The sequence below is a fragment of the Phalaenopsis equestris genome, unplaced genomic scaffold (assembly GCF_001263595.1).
Source record: "Phalaenopsis equestris unplaced genomic scaffold, ASM126359v1 Scaffold000121, whole genome shotgun sequence".
NCBI classification, from domain to species: Eukaryota; Viridiplantae; Streptophyta; class Magnoliopsida; order Asparagales; family Orchidaceae; genus Phalaenopsis; species Phalaenopsis equestris.
In genome coordinates, this window is record NW_018164563.1 from 598,895 (window position 1) to 620,361 (window position 21,467).

Here is a 21,467-nt window from a genome sequence, read left to right on the forward strand (position 1 = left end):
CCCTGTCCCCCCCCTTCCTCCCTCCCCCCCCTCCCCCCCTTCCACCTCGAATCCCTCCAACGCGGCGCCATGAACTCCCTCATCTCCCTCTCCGGTATCTCCGACGACGATCTCCTCATCGATGTCTGACGCCGACGAAATCCCCTGCCCTCACACCATCGATCTCCTCCGTTGGTGCGATGGCTTCCCCCCCATTCTCCACTTACAGCTCCGCCACTACATGTACTCCTTCGAGTTCCCCGTCGATTTCAGCAGCTGGCGCGCGACGGCCAACCTTTACCGAAAAGGTGAGACTTTTTACCGCCACTCCAGGCAAAGCGACGTTATTTTAGCGGATGCGGGATGGCATTGCAGTTTCTGCTTCAGAAGGATTAAAGATTTGGTTTTTAAGATGAAGGCGTACAGTCATTCGGACAGAGTGAGGAAGGAGAGCTTTTTGGATGAAGAGAGGATACAGAGGATTATTTGCGAAGGTGGGGATTTGTTTGATATGTTGCCGGAGGAGTATAGTTTCAAGGAGCTTATAAGTAAGATGGGACCGATACCGAAATCGCAGTCGGCCATTAATCTGCCGCCAGTTTTGATCGAGAATGCGGAGAGGTTTAGGTTCTTGTTGCCGGGGGGTTGTGTCAGATCGCCGGAGATGACGCCGGATTCATTGTGAGCTTAGTTTCGTGTTCGTTTGATTGAGGCTGCATTTGAGACCGTTTTCACTTTCTGGAAGAAATTTATTTTCGACGTCTTCGGATCTCAAGAACTATACAGAACAGAAATGGCGAGTCCCATTCTACCGGCAATATTTGAAAGAGCTTCACCATGAAGCCCAAGTATAAGATATATAGAGAGATTTTTCTTTTCTTGAATAATTGTTGTGAGCCATTTAAAATCAGATCAAGTTGGTCAGTTCAATTGGTTCGACTGTGAATTGGCTGGTGATTTTGCTGAAAAACGGCTCCACATCGAATCGAAAAAAATCGACGGTCAAACCGGCTAATGAACCTGCAGTTGAATCGAACAATAGATTAGAGTAATTTTTTTATCTTATGTCATATTTTTATTAAAAATCATATTGAACATTTAAGTCTTTTGCATGACTTAAGTAGTCTATCATCTTTTTTAATATTTTATTGGTTGTGTTTTCTCTTCCATATTGAATTCAATTTATCTTTTTTCGTTAGAGGTCACCTTGTACAATCCCTAGTCTTGGTTCAATCTTTAAATCTTGTACCTCCTTTTTTTACCACTTCAATGTCTGATCCGATTTTCTAAACCATGATAGTAGTTTGTTCTTGCCTATTATGGAGAGAAAGAGAGATCTTTATATCCATGCAAAATAACTAATTGCATGGTAGAACAGGGAGAGACGATGAAGCTAATTTGTGCTTGAGATTAGTGTTATTTTTTTCTCTAAAAGCTCATCAGGAAGTATTAAGCAGATGTAGCTTTAGAGAAGTAGTTTTGGTATAGATACAACCTTTTTACTCACAACGCAGCTGTTATTGCATGTGAAAAATGTTGCCAAGATTTTGTTAGATGGATGTTATTAATCATAATGGGTTGAAAGAATGCCGGACAACTAAAAAGGATCCACTCTCTACTGTAGAACAAGACTTATCAAAGCTTAGGGATTCAAAGTTGTTAAAGTTTGAACAAATCTCTTTAATATTCTATAAAATAGTTGTCAAATTATACAGCATATTTTTCTAACATTCTATCAATTTTGAAGTGATCACGGCTACTTCTAGTTTAGCACCTAAGTTAACTGAAGTTTGGCAAAGCCTTTTAGACTAAATGATGGAGACTTCAAGTAGACTCTAAAATTTAGGGACTAAGGGTCCGTTTGGGGCAGCTTATTTGCTGCTCATGCGTTTTCAAAACACACTTGGGATCTTTGTTTCGTGCGATTGACATGTGTTTGAGATTATGCGCGTATCCTATTCTATTAGATGTAGGTCGAGGGTCGAAGCCCGTGGCACGTGTATCTGTTTACCTTTCGCGATATTACCCCCGCGACATCCTGCTCCCTAGCTGTGATTCTTCTTTGAGATTATGCGCGTATCCTATTCTATTAGATGTCGGTCAAGGGTCGAAGCCCGTGGCACGCGTATCTGTTTACCTTTCGCGACTGCGCCCTAGCTGTGATTCTTTTGGGATTCATGGATTTATGTGTTGCATATTATACAACATATTTTTCTAAAATTGTATCAACTTAAGACTTTAAATGATAGATACTTATAATTTAGCACATAAATTTTAAAGTAATCATTCTCGCCAAAATCAACATAAGCTAAATAATTATATTAAATTAAATACATCAAGAATTAATGTTTTGATGGAGATTTAAGATTTTGAACAATTCAAGTGACCATGGCCACTAAAAAATCTAAATGATGGAGATCAACTCCAATATTATCACTTCCATATTTAAATAGGGCACTCAATAAAAATATGTAGCCACATAAGAAAATTGAATATTTGATAAGCCAGGACCAACTAGATCATTACTTACAAGAAGCGTATAGAAGATTAGTAGTCATCAAAAAAAAAAATCAAATTATTTAATAAGGAGTCTGTAACTTATTTTATCTCTTGAGGAGATTATTTGCCCTTTTATGCCAGAAGATCATGTCACTAAAACAATGCATTCAAGTAAGCCCAAAAGGAAGCATTGATGAGAAAGCTAGTAGGCAAAGTTTTCATTGGAACAATCTCATAATGGAAAGTGACAGATTGAGTCTCTATTACATGCAATGAAGAAGTCTCGATAAGAAGCTAATAGTAGATATGATCATCACTAGAAAGACTCGATGAAAGTAAGTGATTGATAAGATCTCAACTCAAAATTCTCAGAAGATTAAAGGCCTCAAAAGATATAGGTATTCACAAAATCTCAAAAAGAAATAACCTTCAAAGGGCACGACACGCATAAATCTTAGAAGATTTTAAATTTTACAAGTATATCAAAATTCTCTAAAAGTTATAAGCCTCAAAAGGTATATTATACTAAAATATTTCAAAATGTGACAAGTCTCAATAAGTGCATATACTTTCGAAATCTCAAAGATTATGAGCCTCTAAAAATACATGTATATCAAAAATCTCATACGACTAAAAAGCCTTCAAAGGTATAGATATGTTCAAATCATAACATTTTTTATACAAATAATGTTTATTAATGTGTTCATATAGAGGGTATTTATACACGAAAATGAGACGTAGGAGTTACATAATTTTTACAATTTTTTTTTCAAAAATTTAAATTTTCTACAACAATTATGCTAATTTTTTAGCAATTTATAGCTAGTTTGAAACATAAAATATTTTTTATATTTTTTATTTTAAAATTGGAATTTATTGTAGCAATTTTCACGCACACAACTGCGCTTGCACGCGCTCCACCTTACGCATGCCATTGCTTGCACAAGCACATATATGTGCTTGCGAAAGCCACTTTGAGGCCTCATGTGGGTGGTCTTGCTTTTGTGGTTGTACATGTGGGCAGGAGTCCACCTACAAGTGTAGCAATGCATCAACATGAGCATGATTCTATGTGTGGAGCTACACACCTACAAAAGCACTCATGAACATGCTCGCCTGTGTGTGAGCACTTGTTTGTATGCATGTGACCACACCACCAACAGTGGTAATGGTTGCCCAGCTTACCCTAAGCCTTAATAAGCATATTCCACCTTTTTTCAATGTTCCAAACTTGATTTTGATACTTTTAGAACTAATGATGCCACCATTAGCTAAATTCTAGCTAAGTTAAAGAATTTACTATGTCGATAATTCTTGTGCTAATTAACATGTCAACCTCATGAATGACTGAAATTAAGATTCAAAAGATTTAGTAGTATTGACCAACTAAAGGAGAAGCCAAAGTTTATGTTTAGAGAGCTATTGCACCTTATAATTTCTTTGATGCTATAATTTTGTCTTAAGTTTTTAAAAAATATATTTTCAAATATACAAAGCTTCTGCATCTAAAAATATGAGGGCACTGATATATCACTAAGAAATTTAATGGATCAAGTATGAATCTCAATATATTTTAGATGAAATAATTTTAAGATTTAAGTTTATTTTTAGAGCTCTTATTTCAAGAAATTTATAGTCATATTGAACATTTAAAAAACACAAATTTGAACAACCTTAAATTCAACTTAATTCGAGTCCAAATGGGCTCAAATCATGCACTTGAAGTATAATTAAAAGCGTCAAAGTATTAATTGAAGAGAAATGATATCTAGAATTTGCATGTTTATGGTCACATCAAATGTCCTGATGATAGTATTTTAATAAACCTAAAATCATTCAAAATTGAGGTCACCAATGCACTTAAATATTGAAATAATGATGTATGATCATCACAGACCGTCCCATAGGGTATTTTTGGATATTCGCTAAATTTATCAAAAAGCCCTTATCAAAACTCTCTAAATACAATCCAATTTTTGGAGGAAAAATGAAGAGAAAGCTAAAAATTTAGTTCACAATCATAAAGAAAGCATGAAGCCAATGCCTCTCGATGATTGTCATCGATCACTATTAAAGACTTAATTTTATAGCTCAACTATTGTCGCTAATTGTTTATATCATGCGTTCGAGCTTCGTTAAGACATTAATCCTCCACTCTATCATTTTCAGACATGCAATATTGTGCAAATATTATCATATAATTTAACTTAACACTTCTACAAATTGAATTTAACTTATTCACAAAGTCATCTAAAATATAATCTAAAATAAATGTTTGTGGAATATAGATATGTATATATATTATAGAAATAAGGACACCATTTGCAAATTTAACCTATTTTGGGAGCAAGTTGCAAATATGACGAATTATGTCCACGTTCATGAGAATTTTTTGGGAATAGGTTATAATGATTCTTCCAAGTTGCCACTTGTTGCTTGGCTTTTGAAATGGACGTGCAATAAAAACATGAATTGAATCTGGTTTGGAAATATTAAATTCAGCCGGCCTCACCAGCCAAATTAAGCCAATAAAACATTTCTCATCCCCCAACCACCCTCATGTGTCTAACTATTCGAGGATCACCCTCACTACCGACAAACTGACCAGAGAATTTAAACTCGAACCTGAGAGGACTTGCGATCTTCAGAGAGGCTGCTTTGCCAACAGGTAACGGCGAACGGCAAATATACATATATATATATATATTTCATTTTTATCAAATTTTCAATAGTTTAATCATAACGCATAAGTATATCAATTTAATAGTTCAGAAAAATAACTTGAGTTTGTAAATATCAATATTTCAGCCAGATTGTATGTAATTATCCCTTTTTATTGGCTAAATTATTCTAGAATTTACAATAGCCATCTAGTGAAAATTTTAAGAGAAATTTTAGATCAAGGCTAGAGGAAAGAGGCGGAGTTGAGAAAACAGAGCAAGATGTCACCTCCCAAATAAGCCCTTAAAAGAGGTGGACAGCCCAGGACTTAAATACTATTTTTTGGCCCTACACCTAGCCGATATGGGACTATTTGTCCGTGACATTCTTGACATTCTTGTGACATTCTTCTCCACTCAATCACGTGACGCCCTCATCACGGATCGACTCCACAAAGGGTCCCACTAGACCATGGAGAGTTCACACACATGGTAGGCAGTAATCTGCTCTGATACCACTTGTCACCTCCCAAAAGAGCCCTTAAGTGAGGTGGGCAGCCCAAGACTTAAATACTGTTTTTTAACTCTACACATAGCCGATGTGGGACTATTTGTCCGTGACAAAGAGCTCAAATTCATTATGATGAATTAAATCATATTTAGAAAGATTGGATATAACCAATTATTATATTTAAATTTCATTTTAAATATATCTTTTAGAATCCACATTTTACAAGTTTACCACACACTATACTCCATGCTTCATTATGTAATTATCTGACCATCAGTTGACAATTTAGAAGAAACATAGTAATTAATATTTGCTTGTTCTGTTTTGATTACTTCTGAATGTTGAAGGCTACAACAAAAGTGGAACTTCCATGCTCTGAAGCCTGAGGGTGACAGCTCTCTTATGTGCCTCAAGTCCTTCAACATCTGCCATCTTAGACACATAAGGCCCCAAACTCCTCAATCCTTCCTCTGTAAGTGACTGGACAGTGATGTATTTAAGGAAAGAGTCCAATGACACTCCACTGTACATCTTTGCATACCCATAAGTTGGGAGGACATGATTCGTCCCGCTAGCGTAGTCGCCGATGCTCTCCGGGCTCCATTGCCCCAAAAATACAGAACCTGAGACAACATTTAAGATCATCATACTCTCTTTATCAGGTAAAGAGATTAGGTGCGGACATGATATGTGCGGATTAGATGCGGATCCACTTGAACACCAACTCAATACTATCGATCCGCACATACGGATGCCGCACGTAATATTCGTTCCTTTATCAGTGATTCCATACATGATCAATTTTCCTACAACTATAAGTTTTCCTTTGAATGAATATATTTGTAGAGATGGATCAGTTTACCGGCATTCTCGATCAAACTTTCCCACTTTTCTGCATTTTTAACATTTATGATCAGGTGCTCAGGAGCATACATGTTCGAGAAGGAGATTGCCTAGAGAAGAGAACTGTTAGAAGTCGGGCAACGAAATTGGGTGAAGCTTGGCTCGAGCTTTATAACGAGCAAGTTGAGTTACCTCGACCATATCACGAGCGAAAACAATAAAGCTATGATCGAGTGCTTTTGAAGCAAATTGTCCTCTGGGAAGGCCTGCACATTGTTTACTGATTTCGGATTCAATGGCACCAACATCCACACCATCTCCGGCAATGACAAGAACTACCTGACTATCAGGCCCATGTTCTGCCTGAAAAAGACAAGCAGATCAGCATGGTTAGCAGGTAGAAGCAAGTTCATGGAAAAAGATTAGTGGAAGATACCTGAGACAGGAGGTCTGCAGCAACATGAACTGGGTTGGCATATTTGTCAGCGATGACCAGAACTTCCGATGGGCCGGCAGGCATGTCGATGGAAACCATTGCTTCGCTGTTCTGCATGACAGGAAAAAAATGGAGAATCTCAAAATCAAAGTGTATTTGCAGGATGTTCTATGATGGAAACACGAAAAATGAAATTTTGTAGCGGAACCACATCACGGATCATATTTATCTTTCATGAAATACAACATTACTGGTAATATAAAAGGCAGGATGGCAGTCATAGTTTATGAGCATGGGCCATGAAATTGAGAACCCAAATTCACCCAAGAAGGTCTTCCCCCAGATCATATCACATGTAAAGTATATCATGACTATGTAAAGCTTGATCTAATAACCATTGTTTATTTCTTACTCTTTTAGGCACCAAATAACCTGCAATAAATATGAGACAAGCAAGTTTAGATTTTCAGTCATCAACAAATTCAGAATACTAGTATCCTCCATTGAAGTGCCATTCTTGGTGTATGGTGATCCTTTTCTCAACAGCTTTCGAATATTTTTATTTGAGAGTTTGCATTTGCCAATTGATGATTCTCCCATAGCAAAAGAGAAACCTAGCATGGTGACATTAAGAAATAAAACTATCCTCGGAAATTTCTTCATGAACAACATTTCAATGTCGACGAGATTAGCAACATTTTATAGTCATTGGGAGTATCGGCAGATTTACAGCATATTTTCATAAAAGAAGAAAACACTTTTGTTGTAAGTGAACATAATTCCCACAAAATATTTGGGACGGCCTAGATCTTTGAACATAAAATATTTTTTGATATAATACTCAAAAACTTAGTAGATGGGTCAAATTATGTTGGAAAAAAGTATGTAAAAGCAAAGAGAGATGAAATAGTGTAATACTTTATGGATTGTGTGAGGCACAAGGTGAAAAATAAGAAAAAATAAACTATTAACCTCATTTTTTGTCAAGACTCCTCACCATTCTTCTATCTAGGCTTGGGCTCGTTCAGTGTCCTTAGGTGGTTGATCTTGGCCTGATATAAGGGCTTGGGTGGCTTGCAAGGTCTTGGGCTTGGCTCAAATTAAAACTAAAATTAAACTTAATTCTAATTCAATTAAACCAGAACTAAAATCTAGTTTTCAACTAAATTCAACTTAACATAAAAAATGTAGTCAAAAGAGACTCATCATAGTACTTCGAATTCTATTTTGTATGTTGCATCACATTCCTCATCATGCTGGAGAAGCATGTGACGAGTTTGATAGCAATTTGACCCCATTTTTATGTGAATTCGAGCGGCAAGAGTTTTTTTTTTTTTTTCTTTTTGCATGTAACATTCTCCCATGTAAAAAAGTTCTTTCGAAGCATTTTTTCGCAAAATGAATCACATTTGAATCATCAAAACTTTTCAAATAAACCCGTTCGTGTCCAAATCGGACTCTATTTGAGGGTGTGTTGAGGCCACAATAATCTAGAGGATAACAACAATGATGATGATGATGATAAATCACTAAAGTATTTATATCAAAACAAAAAAGTAATTTAAAATCTTATAACTTAAACTAAGATCTAAATTAAAATATAAATTAAAATTGAAGTTAAATTTTAACCTAAATTTATCTTAACTAGAATTTAAAATTTAAAATCAACTTGAAGTTAACAAAAATTTAAATTTAATTTAAACAAAACATAACTTAAACTTAATGAAATTAAAACCTAAACTTAAACAAACTAAATTTAAAATTAAACATAATTTATAACCTAACAATCTAATATAAACATTAAAATGGAAATAAAACATAAATTAAAATCAACTTAAAACTAAAAACACCAACTAAAATTGAATTAAACAAAATATACATTTAAATTAATCCAACCCCATAACCTAATTATAAAATTTAAAGTCTAATCTAAGCTAAGCTTAAAATCTAAATTTATTTAAAACTTAACATTAACTCAAACTAAGTTAAACAAAAAATTAAGCTACTCCTCAACTTAAATTATTCTAAGTTAAATGAAATTTAAATCTAATCCTAAGCTGCAATTAAATCATACCTAAACTAAATTAAACTAATTGAAACCTAATCAACAAAGAAATAAAATAAAAAAGAGAAAATTTACATAAATACCACCCAATTCCAATGTAAATAAACCCCCCCCCCCCCCCCCCCTTTTTTTAACCCCCCCCCCTCTTTTTTTACCAACATGCCACCTCTTCTATGCATGAAAAGAATGTAAGTGGTATCTATGTAAATATAAAATAATTGGGTGGTGTGGGTGTAAAAGAAAAACAAAATCCCAAGCCTTAAATCCTTCTCTCCTTTGTGACTCTCCAACCGAAAGCAAGAAGCTTCAACATGTTCCACTTTCATGAAAACCCACTGGCTCCTATTTGCACAAAACTGCAAGCCCTAGGTCGGGCTCTCTCGGTTTTAACTCCCATGTCCCCTTTCTTGGAGTCGCACAAGGAGCACCTAGCAACCAGAGAATGAGGACTCCCCATCTCCTTCTTTCATTCACGTGAGCCAGGCCGCAAGAGAAGCACAACCAAAAACTCCTTTTCTTTCTTGCACAAAACGGCCAAACTAATCACATTGCGAATGTGTAAAATTAACCTATTTTGCTCCTTTGAAAATTTCTATGCATAAGTTTGTTAGAATCTTACAGATCATTCGCATTTTAATTAAGGGATATGAATATGCATAGCATGTTGGAATGATTTGTGCCAATGCAAAATATCAAATTCACATTTACTACTTGTTTGATCAAGCATTGAAGCTATGATTCTTTTAGGAAGTTTTAAGCAAATCAGGTTTATTTCATACACATATTATTACATAACTTTATTGTTGACATAACTTTCAGATTGCCACAACAAAAATACTAGAATATGTGGGTTGTGTTATGTGACATCCAAATATGAAAAATATAGTAATCTAATCATGCTTGATTTGCTAATTCTGACATTCACAAGAATCATATAAAATTTCACAATATTATCATCCTATGATTTCTTGTATACAAAGGAAAGAATCAAGTATTTCTTTGATTATGAGCTCAATCCCATTTGGAAGTCCAACCCTCATGCCATTTGATTTCAATAAGACTTCTTATGCTTTCTAGCATTATATTAAATAATCTTATTATATCAGTTTTCATGCCTTGTATTTGTAGAAATTTTATATAACATCTGTACATCACTACATGACGTGTATTCATTGCTTGCTTGCATGTGCATCCATTATTGTGCATGTCAGTTATCACATTTATAAGCATATATTTTAATCAAACTTGAACTTATATGTTTAACTTAAATCAAACTAAGATAAGTTACTCAATTAAATCTTTATTGAATTAACTAATTTAACTAAAATTAAACATTTAACTCGAACAAAATTAAGGTAATCAATTAAATCTTTATCAAATCAATTAGCTTAATTAAAGTTAAACATTAACTTAAATTAAATCAAGTTAAATTAATTAAATATTGATTAACTCAACTAAGACATAAATTAAACTAAGTTAAATCAAAGAACTAATCAAACTAAATCATAATAAACTTTAATTCAATATAATCAGAATAAATATAAACTAAGAAAGATATAATAAACTTAAACAAAAAATTAAAACTAAACTGAGTTAACTTAAAGTCAAATTTAAGCCCAAATTTATCTAATAATGAATTTAGACATATCCAAAGCAAAAATGAACATAAATTCAACATAAACCCAACTCAAACTCAAATGTCAAATCAAAAGTAAAAGAGCTAATTAAATCATATTAATTGTCCAGGGTGGTGTACCTTGTCCCTCCGAATAAAGTGCCCCTTCGTCCTAAAACCAAGGAGAAGTGATTAGCGAAACCGTTGGATAGACGATTCTCGCTTTTCACAACTTTTGTAACATTAGATTAAAGTGAACATAAATTAAAATTCGGAATTTAAATACTTGCACAATACTTAAAACAACTTACTTAAACCACCCAATGGTAATAAATTGAACCCCAAACTTAAACAACAGCTCAAGCATAAAGAAAGCACAACTATCTCACATACAATACTTCTTTAGACATTTTGCTAGTCAACTAACCTATATTAGGTTAGGCCGATGGTAGATTGTGTGCGCTTTTTTTTGTGTGCTGCATGCTTGGATTGAATGAGTTTGATGAATGTGATTTTGTCATTTTAGATGGAGACTTAGGGTTGTTCTTGTTTGCGTAGGCTGGATGCTAAAACGGCGTTTATTAGACTAACATTATTTTCTGAGATGAAAATGCTTAGGTGGATGAGTGGCTGGACACTTAGAAACAATGTGAAATGAATACATCTGTAAAAGAGTTGGTGTAGATCCAATGTTAGACAAGATACAGGAGAGTCATCTTAAATGTTCTAATCACATTAAACGTCGATCATCTAATGATCCAGTTAGGAGAGTAGATGTTTTAGATTCAATTTATGCTAAGAAATGCAAAGGTAGACCTAAAAAGACTTGGGCATATTTATTAAAAATGTTCTAAATTTATTAGAATTAAATTAAAATATGACACTCAATAGGACACAATGGAAAAAAAGGATTCATGTAACTGACCCCATTTAGCGAGATAAAGGATCGTGAGGACGCTAAGTCAATATGGTTTGCCTAGTTTGCTTTGTGTTATGTTCTTTACATGTTACAGTAATAGCGCTTTTCTACATAGCCTTTGATTTCACTTTAATGCAATCAAATCTATAGCAAAGTTAGAGTAGTTTGTCTATTGTTTATTAGCTATGGCTGTCTGGATAGTCAGAAATGGGACTTACATGACGAAGCTGGGATAGACCTCAACTTCACGACAGAGCAAAGATGAACCTCGACTCAAGGATCAAAGAAAGAACAATAGATTACCAGAAAATTAACTAAAGTTATCGAGAAAGCCTAGTCAACCAACGAGTTTGTCTTGGGTCTAGGCCGGACTGTGCGAGTGCAGATGCTTGACAGCCCAACCTTTTTATTTTTCTTCTGGGGTGTACCACGGTACTCCGCCACACTGCATGTGTTTTATTTATTTTTGTGTTATTCTTTTGCACTTGCATGTGTTTTATTTACTGATGTGGGCAATAGAAAATTGCATGTCTTTCATAGTTTTATTTCAATGATTTTGTGTCAATCTTTGATTTATTTGGCTTTTAGGCTAAGAGATTTTTTACCCAACCACCAACTTTAATTAATTTTTTTAAAAATTAACTCAACCATAAACAAAAATAATAAACTCATAATCTAATGAAAAACTACATTCACACCCCGAGTGTTGCATTAACATGCATTTAATTATTAAACAACCTAAATAAAATTCAAGTAGAAACATAAAGACTAGAGGAACCATACGCAGATGAAAGCATCATTTTGTATTTTTCCCTTTGTCTCATTGGGCCTTCACCCATTACATGGAAATGGAGGATCTGACCTATGAGTATCACTGCCCTTATTAGGTGAATATGGTTTTTTTACATTACTTTGCCTTAAAACTCTTCTAACATGCATCATATAAGAATTATATAGCTTCCACTTCACTGCTATAGTCTCACTGATTAAAAATGTAATTAATAAAACTTTCACCGATCGATCGCTTCCGATTAATCAAGTCCATCTTCAGTTGGCTCAATCGAGTCGACATAATCTTACATTAATAATAAAATTTTAAGATTTAAAATGACAATATTTAAATGAGTGAGGAGCATATCTCTACGTGGGCCACTCGATCTTATAATCGATTCGTAAGTCATCAATTCTAATAAAAACAGTTTACCACTTTTAATGTACATGTGACCGGCATCATTGTTTTAAAACTTAGGTGTTAGCTGGCAGCTTATTACATGATGGTTGTAAGTCTAAGAGGGCTAGATTTTACTCCCTAGTGGGAGTTAATTCCTCAAGTCTCACTATTTTAAATTAGGTTTGAATCTCTACCTTACTGGTAAGACTCGCTTTAGTTTATGTTAATGAGGTTATCTTGTTGTTTTTGTCACATAACTAATTTCTCTTAAGCTTTACAATGACTCGTTCAGGCGAATTTAAGTCGTAAATTTCTAAAAATTATTCAATCAAACGTGAAATACCTCCTCAATCCCTAAAACATAAAACCCAACTATAGGATAAAATAGAGGAAGCACTGGGTCACCGAGTATCTGGTGCTTCCTATTCCTCGTCCATTGACTTCCGCTAAGAACAATTCCAAATTTGAGTCATTCCTTTTCATATTCCAATTAAAGATTTAGAATCTTTGTGACATGCAGAAATGAATATTCAATATTTTAATCGAAAGTTGTCATTTTCAATCAAATAATTAATCAAAACAGCTTGCCTTTTTAGAAATATCAAATCCCAAAATTAAAATAAATAATATTCTTTTAGGACGAGAAAAAATTCAAGTTCATAGCCCCATAGAATAGTGAAATGATAATTTCAGGATTTGATCCATCATAGGATACTATTTTCATCTCTCGAAATGATATACTATACATTGATGTCGTATTCGATCATAAGTGAGAAATTTTAAAAAACTTGTGTGGTCTCTCATAGTGCAACAACTCTCTCAAACGTTAAAATAAATTTAAATATTACAACTAGCTTAAAAAACTACTAAAAGCATTAAGTGTAATCAATAGAGAGCTCCCAACAGGAAAACTACAAGCCCATCTTGCAATTTAAGTGTTGTATCAATCAAGGGGATACTCTATGGTAGAAGATAAATTACATCAAGCTTTTTCCTCTTGTAAAGGCACAATGACATTCAACACTCTCCCTCAAATTAGTTTGTGAACATCATACAAGTCAAGCTTGTCAATAATGTTTTTCTCAAATAGGGTATCCTTTTGCTAGTAAGTCAATAATCAAATTGGACAAAAAGTACAAGTAAATAAAACTCCATTTTGAATTTTTTATTTAATAAAATGTTAACCTAAATCACCATGTCTGGCCCTATCACAATAGAAAAGATTTGTACATCATGCTGATAACATTAATGTCACATTATAATATTATAGATGTGTTGACTACTGTAGCACTATTAGGGATAGCTCAAATCATATTAATTCATTTCTCCTCCAACTAGCCAAGATTTGATTTCAGCTTTGTACTACTCGTTGCCACCACTTTTTGTTTTTTATTTCTCTATGTAACAAATCATGCCACACATAAGTGCAGTGCCCTGATGTAGATCTACCAACTATAGTGCCACCCACTCAATCTGCATCAATATAGGATTTTAAAATTCTAAAATATAGAATAAGCCCTTTGTTGGGTTCTCTTTTACGTAATCAAGTATTCTTATGACAACATTCATTTGGTCTTGGTGCATGCATGAATTGACGTACCATTCTAATGGCAAAACTAATGTGAGGTCTAGCATAAGCTAAATAATTGAGTTTCTCAACCAAACCAATATTTGGTATCCGCTCTCATCAATTGGAGAACTAGTGCTAAAATCACCTGATTTTGTATTTTATCCATTGAAATGTAAACAGGTTTGCTTCCAATCCAAAAAGAAAAAAAAGAGATTTACATATTTTCATTGAGAAATCGTAATGTCATAGTTGTTTCTAGTGATTTTCATTTTGAAGTCCCTGAGATGCACGATGCCTTTAATTTCGAACCCCCGATCATGTTTTCTTGTTTAAGATACTGATCTCCTAATCAAATCCCATATAAAAATGCTATCATCAACATAGATAAGTAATATGGTAGACACTACCAATCTTATGTTTGCAGAACAAAACATGAACTGATGAAGTCGATTTAAAGCCTTGCTGGCGTAGTTTTGGAAAACCATTCAAACCAAGCTCTAGATCATTGTTTGAGCTCATAAATAGATTTTTTCAATTTACATAAGTCATTAATCCTTGAAGGAATATCTAATCTTAGTGTTCACTCGGTGACCAATCAATGCTAACCAGCATTGAGAGAATGACTTGAATAGTATTATTAAGTTCAGCAGCAACAACAAAAGTTTCAAAGTGGTTAATCCTATAAATTTGGATGAACCATTTTGCTACCAAACATGTTTTGTACCTCTAAATGGATTCATAAAACTAATACTTGACAATAAAGACTCATTTACATCCAATTGAATGAAATTCTTGAGTTTATAAGGGACCTCCCATGTTCTAATTTTTTTTCAACAGCTTTCATTTCATCTTCCGTGGCCTCTCACCATTTTGGTCGATTAAAAGCTTCTTCTAATAGTCTATGGGATTTTAATTTCTATGAAATAGAAAAATAGAGTATTTATTAAGGAGGGCAGATAGTCATATTTCACCCTATTTGCTATAGAATGTTAGGTACAGGCACAAGCATCTTTTCTTATAGCAATGAGCAGTTATTAAATAATATCACATGAAAGAAGAGTTTATGAATTTTCTGACTGTATAATTCGTAACAAGCATCGGGAGTAAGAAGAGTTTCAACCCTTTATAGAATCTTACGTTGAGTGTAAACACAAACTTTAGAGAAATGATGAAGGATCAAGTATTGGGCACTCAGTTTAGGCAAATTAAGGAGACCCAATAATCACAATGTTGTCTATTGTTGGGGTTAAGAAAAATAAGATACCCAATGGTATTTATGGATTAAAGGATTTCAGAGAAAATAAGTTTTTAAATTTCTTCCTCTTCTATTTCCCCCTAGGAGAATTTCTATAGAAATGTTTACTAGATTTATAATGGCAATTCCTAGCCATTATTACCCATTATTACTTATTATTAGTCTTTATTCCTTCATTATGTATTTTCTATCTTGTTTTATTTTGTTTTATTTTGTTTTCTTCCTTTCATTTATTGTGGCAACTGTAATTGGGTTTAAATAACCCTTCTTCTATCAATAAAATTATGTTGCTCTAGTCACAAATTCAATATGGTATCAAAGACATGACTCTAACCCTAGATGTTCCACCTTAGTCGTTGGCCACCTGCAGGTTTTTTTTCTGTAGCCTGTGGGCAGCCACCTTCCAGCCACAGATCCTTCCTGCCAATAATCCTTCTAGTCAATCCCATGTTCTTCCTGTAAATCCTTCCTGCCGACAAAACCTATCTCTCGCTAAGCCCAATAACACCTCTAGCCGACCTCCCTACAGGACTTCCTGTTGGATTTCTTTTTTTTCTATCATGAGGCCTCCCTGCACAGCTATTTGTTGGTTGTTTCTCCTGCCTGCATGATCTACCCTACTGCTGATTCCAAAAGTTTCTTTTTTCGGCCACTGGACATCCCTCTTGCCAGCCTTTCCTATGTCTCAGCAATCCAACTCTATTGGAAGTATGACGGATTCCTCCACCATCAAACCTCCTACTGACGGTGTGCATGAATCCACCAAAGGATCGTCACCTACCTCAATCCCTCTACAGACCGAAAGATCAGAATCCAACATGAACTTCTTGATCACGAATCATAAACTATCCCAAGCCGTGTCTTTGTTCATCAAAGGACGAGAAAAATTCGGTTACCTCGTAGGTATGATCCATCAACCTCCAAAGACTGACCCGGCTTATAGATCTTGGGAGGCGGAAAACTCCCTGGTGATCAACTCCATGGAAATGTCAATTGGTCGTTCATATATGTTCCTCCCTTCAGCTAGTGTCCTCTAGATGACATTCGTGATAACTACTCGGATGTAAAAAACCTCTAGTCAACTCTATGAGGTGTTTAAGAAAATCTAAGAGGCAAAACAGCGGTCAAGAACCGTGACACAGTATTATAATGATCTTGTTGCATTATGGATAGAATGCAACTTGTACTACGACTACACTTGGGATTCTCCAGCCGACATTTCTCTTCTAGAAGATTGTTGAAAAAAATCACATGTTCCAACTCCTGGCTGGCCTTAACAAAAATCTTGAAGAAGTTCGAGGTTGTATTCTTGGTCGAGAACCTCTTCCCCCCGCTCGAGCTGCTTTCACTGAGATACACCGGGAAAAAAGCCGAAGACTCGTCATGCTCGACACTTATACTCCTTCAGCCAGATCATCTGTCTTCAACCGAATTATCTGTCAGAGACTTGTCATGCTCAACCCTTGTCCATGTTACCTCAGGTCGGGCACCCTACTTGTGATTACTGTCACAAACCCAACGACACTCAGGACGAGTGTTAGAAACTTTACGATAAACCAACATATAAAAATTTGGCCAAATCCTCTGCTATCAAGGGTCTCACAGCAAAATCTGAGTTTACTACGGTTCAACTGACTCCTACCCGGAACAACCCGAAATCCTCCAAATCTCTGAAAAATAAGATGGAGCAATTGATCAAGCTACTTGCAACAAATCAATTCACTGCGAGCCCGTTGACCTCCCACAACAGACAAGGTACTAATCCTATGGCTCTCACATCTTTTTCCTCTTCTAGTCCGTGAATTATTGAGTCAGGTGTCATGGATCACATGACTGGGTGCATGCAAACTTTCTCAACTTACTATCCGTGCTCTGAGAATGATATTGTCAGAATTGTCGATAACTCTCATGTAGTTTCATTGCTTGTAAAGGGTTGGTTGTACTCAAGACCAGTCTAACTTTTTGGTTTGTTTTATATGTTCCTCTATTGCAATGTAACTTGTCATCTGTCAATAAAATGACGAATGATATTGATTGCGTTATTAATTTCTCTACTGATGGTTGTATTTTTCAGGATCATCGTTCAAGGAGAATGATTGAAACTACTGAGAGGTTAGCTGGACTCTACTACTCCCAAAAGAAAAGCACGAAGAGTGGGGACACTCCATTCACGAGTTGTAGTTTATCTCGCGTCATTGAATGTCTCATTATGTTGTTACATTGTCGTTTGGGTCATCATAATTTCCAATACTTACAAAAATTTTATTTTGTAATATTTTCTAATAAAAATTTTTCTAATTTCAATTGTGAGACATATCAGTTAGCCAAGCATCATCGGGTTCACTTTTCACCTCACACTTATACACTTTCCGCTCATTTCTCTCTCATTCACAGTGGCATATGATGATCAACTCGCATGCCCAACTACACCAATAGACAATGGTTCCTAACTTTAATTGATTACCACATTGAATGACGTGGGTCTATATTTTAAAAGAAAATCAGTGGTTGCTCACCGTCCAAACTTTTACACACTTATCTTAACTCAATTCAAAACTCCAATTCAGACTAACAATGGTCGTGACTTTTTCAACTCTATTTTGAGTAAAATTCTTGGTAAGGGAATCCTCCACCATAGCTCGTGTACGGACACAATAAAATGAGGTAGTCGAGAGAAAAAATAGTCACCTCCTCAACGTTGTTTACTCCATTATGTTTCAATCCAATATCCCAAGACGGTTTTGGAATGACACCTATCTCATAAATAGAGCACCCTCTAACATTCACAAGTTTTGAATCCTCTTAATTGTCCTGATATCATGCTTCCCTGTCAATCATGTCCTCTCCACATTAGATTCCAAGATTTTAAGGTGCACAGCCTTTATTCGGAACATTTCCCCTATACAGAAAACTTGATCCCAGATCCATAAAATATCTTCCTAAGGACTGCACCACTCAAAAGGGGAATCGGTGCCTTGATCTTGCCACAAAAAAAATCTATGTGAGTGTTGATGTCTCCTTCTTTGAAAGTGTTCTCTATTTTCCTAGCTCGGCCTCAAGTGAGGGGGAGCTTGAGTTCTTAGACATTGTCCCTTATCCTACTCCTGTGGATGTTCCCCCTATTGTTCCAACCACTTAGGAGTCCTCTGTTCCGTTGAGTGCACCATCTCCTGCCACTATCAGTGTCTACACTCGGTGCACCCGTCCTGATGCTCCTACTCTGGAGTTTGTTACCTCCTTACAAGGCCTTGACTCCACTCTGGGCGACATCCCCAACACAAACCCTCCTCCAAATAAGGAAATAAGGTACGCAATTAGACATGCTCCTTCTATTTTATGGCAAAATGTCTCTTTCCATAGTTTATCACCGACCTAAATAGTATTTGCAACTGCCATGACGAACCATCAGATCCCAACTACGATTAAGGTTGCTCTTGTTGATCCAGACTGGAAAACAACAGTAATGGAGGAGATGAATGCCCTCCGGTGAAACCATATGTGGGACGTCTTTGATCTTCCTCAGCGTAAGAAAGTTGTAGGGTGTCGATGAATTTTCAACACCAAGTTCAACTCAAATAGATTTTTTGAACACAACAAGGTACAATTGGTGGTCAAAGGGTACTCATAAAGCTACGGAGTTGACTATGAGGATACATTTGCTCCGGTGGCTAAGTTAAACATTATTCGGGTCTTATTGTCCCTTGCGGTGAATCTGGGTTGGTCTTTATTCCAGCTAGATGTCAAGAATGTTTTCTTAAATGGAGAACTTACAAAAGAGGTGTAAATGTCTCTCCCTCTTGGCTCTGACTCTCCTGCCTCCATATGAAAAGTATGCAGGCTGCGAAAGTCCCTCTATGGGCTAAAACAGCCTCAAAGGATCTGGTTCGACAAGTTCACAAAGGTGGTCGTGGGCCATGATTTTACTCGAGCTCAATTAGATAACACTCTCTTTTTTCGCATTTCTCTAATGGTCAGGTAGCTATCCTTACTATCTGTGTTAACGATATTGTTCTTATAGGTAACGATCTTCCAGCAATGAAATCCTTAAAAGACATTCTTGCTACGCCCTTTAAAATGAAGGAATTGTGATCTCTCCGTTACTTAGGCATAGAAGTGGTTCGGTCATCTTGGGGAATTTGTATGTCGCAAGCGCAAATGTGTGATTGGTCTCTTGATAGAGACCAACCTTCTGTGCAAACCTATGACTATTCTATAGATCCCAATAAAAAATTATCTGATATTACCAATGATGTGTCTGTCAACAATACTCATTACTAGCGTCTTGTCGGGAAACACATCTACCTAGCCTATATTTGCCTTGACATATGCAACGTAGTTGATATAGTGAATCAATTTATGCATAAGCCCATATGAGCATTATCTCCAAGTTGTCCACTGGATTCTCCACCATTAAAAAAGTATATCGGGTTCAGGTGTTCAGGTTTGTTTTTCTCTCCACACCTCTCGGTCTATTGTTGTTTACACAGAAACTGATTAGGTCGGGTCGGTTCATGATCAACGTTCCACCTCGGGTTACTGCTCAATTGTATTGGAAAACCATGTCACTGGAAAAGCAAAAAATAGTTTGTGGTTGCCCGGAGCAGTGCTGAAGCTAAATTTCGTTCCATGTCTTTGGGGATCTATGAAGCTCCCTGGTTATGCATCATGTTTCGTGAACTTCGTATGTCAACCCCCGTCCCGCTACAGATATTCTGTAATAAAAAGACCGTCATCAGTATTGCTCACAATCCAATCCAGCATGATCGTACCAAACATGTGGAGATTGACACACTCTATTAAAGAAAAGATTGAGTCCAGGAAAATTTTTTGTTCTTTTTGTGTCCTCTATTGGTCAACTAGCAGATATCCTCACCAAGAATCTTCTTCATCCTTTGTTCGATAACTTTAAATCCAAGTTGAACATTATTGACATCTATGCTTCAACTTGAAGGGGAGTATTAGATTTATAACGACAATCGAGAGTCATTATTACTTATTATTACTTGTTATTTGTCTTTATTCCTTCATTATGTATTTTCTATTTAGTTTTATTTCTTTCCTTTATTGTGGTGATTGTAATTGGGTTTAAATACACCGTCTTCTATCAAAAAAATTATGTTGCTCTAGTCACAAATTCAACATGATTTATTTTTAGTAATGGTATCCATAAGCACAAATATTTTCCTTCTAATGGTAAACAACATTCATAGCTCTTTCGATTGATCTCATAACCTAGAAGAATCCAATTAGAAGATTTGCAATAAAGATTATCCACAATTATGGAGAATGAAAATGCGCCCAAATAATTTAATAGATATATTTAAAATAGTACAAGTATTTGGAAAGCAATTGATCCAAAAAAACAAATGATCAGTGATTTGAATTGCAAAAATTAGTGGGTAGTTACTCATCAAATAACGGACAAAGAGGATGGTAAGACTACAATAAAATTTAGGGGTATTGTTAGTGAACATAATAGATCTTGGAATCTCAACGAGATGTCTATTTTCTCATTCAATATACCATTTTGTTGGGAATTTTTAGGGCAAGAACATCAATGGATAATAATTTTCTATAATATGGTTTAAATACTCCATGCCCTTTTAGAATGAAGAATTTGGATGTCAAACGGTTTTAGCCATAAGATGGATGTTTTTGAGTATTTATTTTATCACCATGTATAACCAACAAAGATAAAATCATCGATAGAAGTAAGCAACCAAAATATGTAAAAAGGATTTTGATATCTAGATGAAATACAAACATCACTATCATTGTTCAAAAAATCTTTCAAAACATATATCTCGGAACTTGTTTTGTCTAAGGAACTAGGAAAAAGATTCAAAGTATGTGTGTTTCCTTGATCTTTCAAAATCTATTCCTCAAGTGATTGAGACATTGGTTTTGAATCTTAACTTTATGAAACTAAGGCGTGTGTTTCAAA

The 21,467-nt window shown here is 35.3% G+C and overlaps 1 protein-coding gene and 1 pseudogene across 1 annotated transcript in view; one reads left to right on the forward strand and one right to left on the reverse strand.

The window, feature by feature from the left end:
* Nucleotides 1-12: 12 nt before the first annotated feature.
* On the forward strand, nucleotides 13-1,067 carry LOC110021079 (annotated as a pseudogene).
* A 4,772-nt stretch (nucleotides 1,068-5,839) lies between these two features.
* LOC110021091 (histidinol dehydrogenase, chloroplastic) overlaps nucleotides 5,840-21,467 on the reverse strand; it is a gene marked incomplete at its 5' end in the record, with an annotated part of 30,056 nt that continues 14,428 nt past the window's right edge. Inside the window, 4 exon segments of the mRNA XM_020719422.1 lie at nucleotides 5,840-6,272; nucleotides 6,512-6,602; nucleotides 6,685-6,855; nucleotides 6,929-7,039. Coding sequence (XP_020575081.1) covers nucleotides 5,998-6,272; nucleotides 6,512-6,602; nucleotides 6,685-6,855; nucleotides 6,929-7,039 — 648 coding nt within the window. The 3' untranslated portion in view covers nucleotides 5,840-5,997.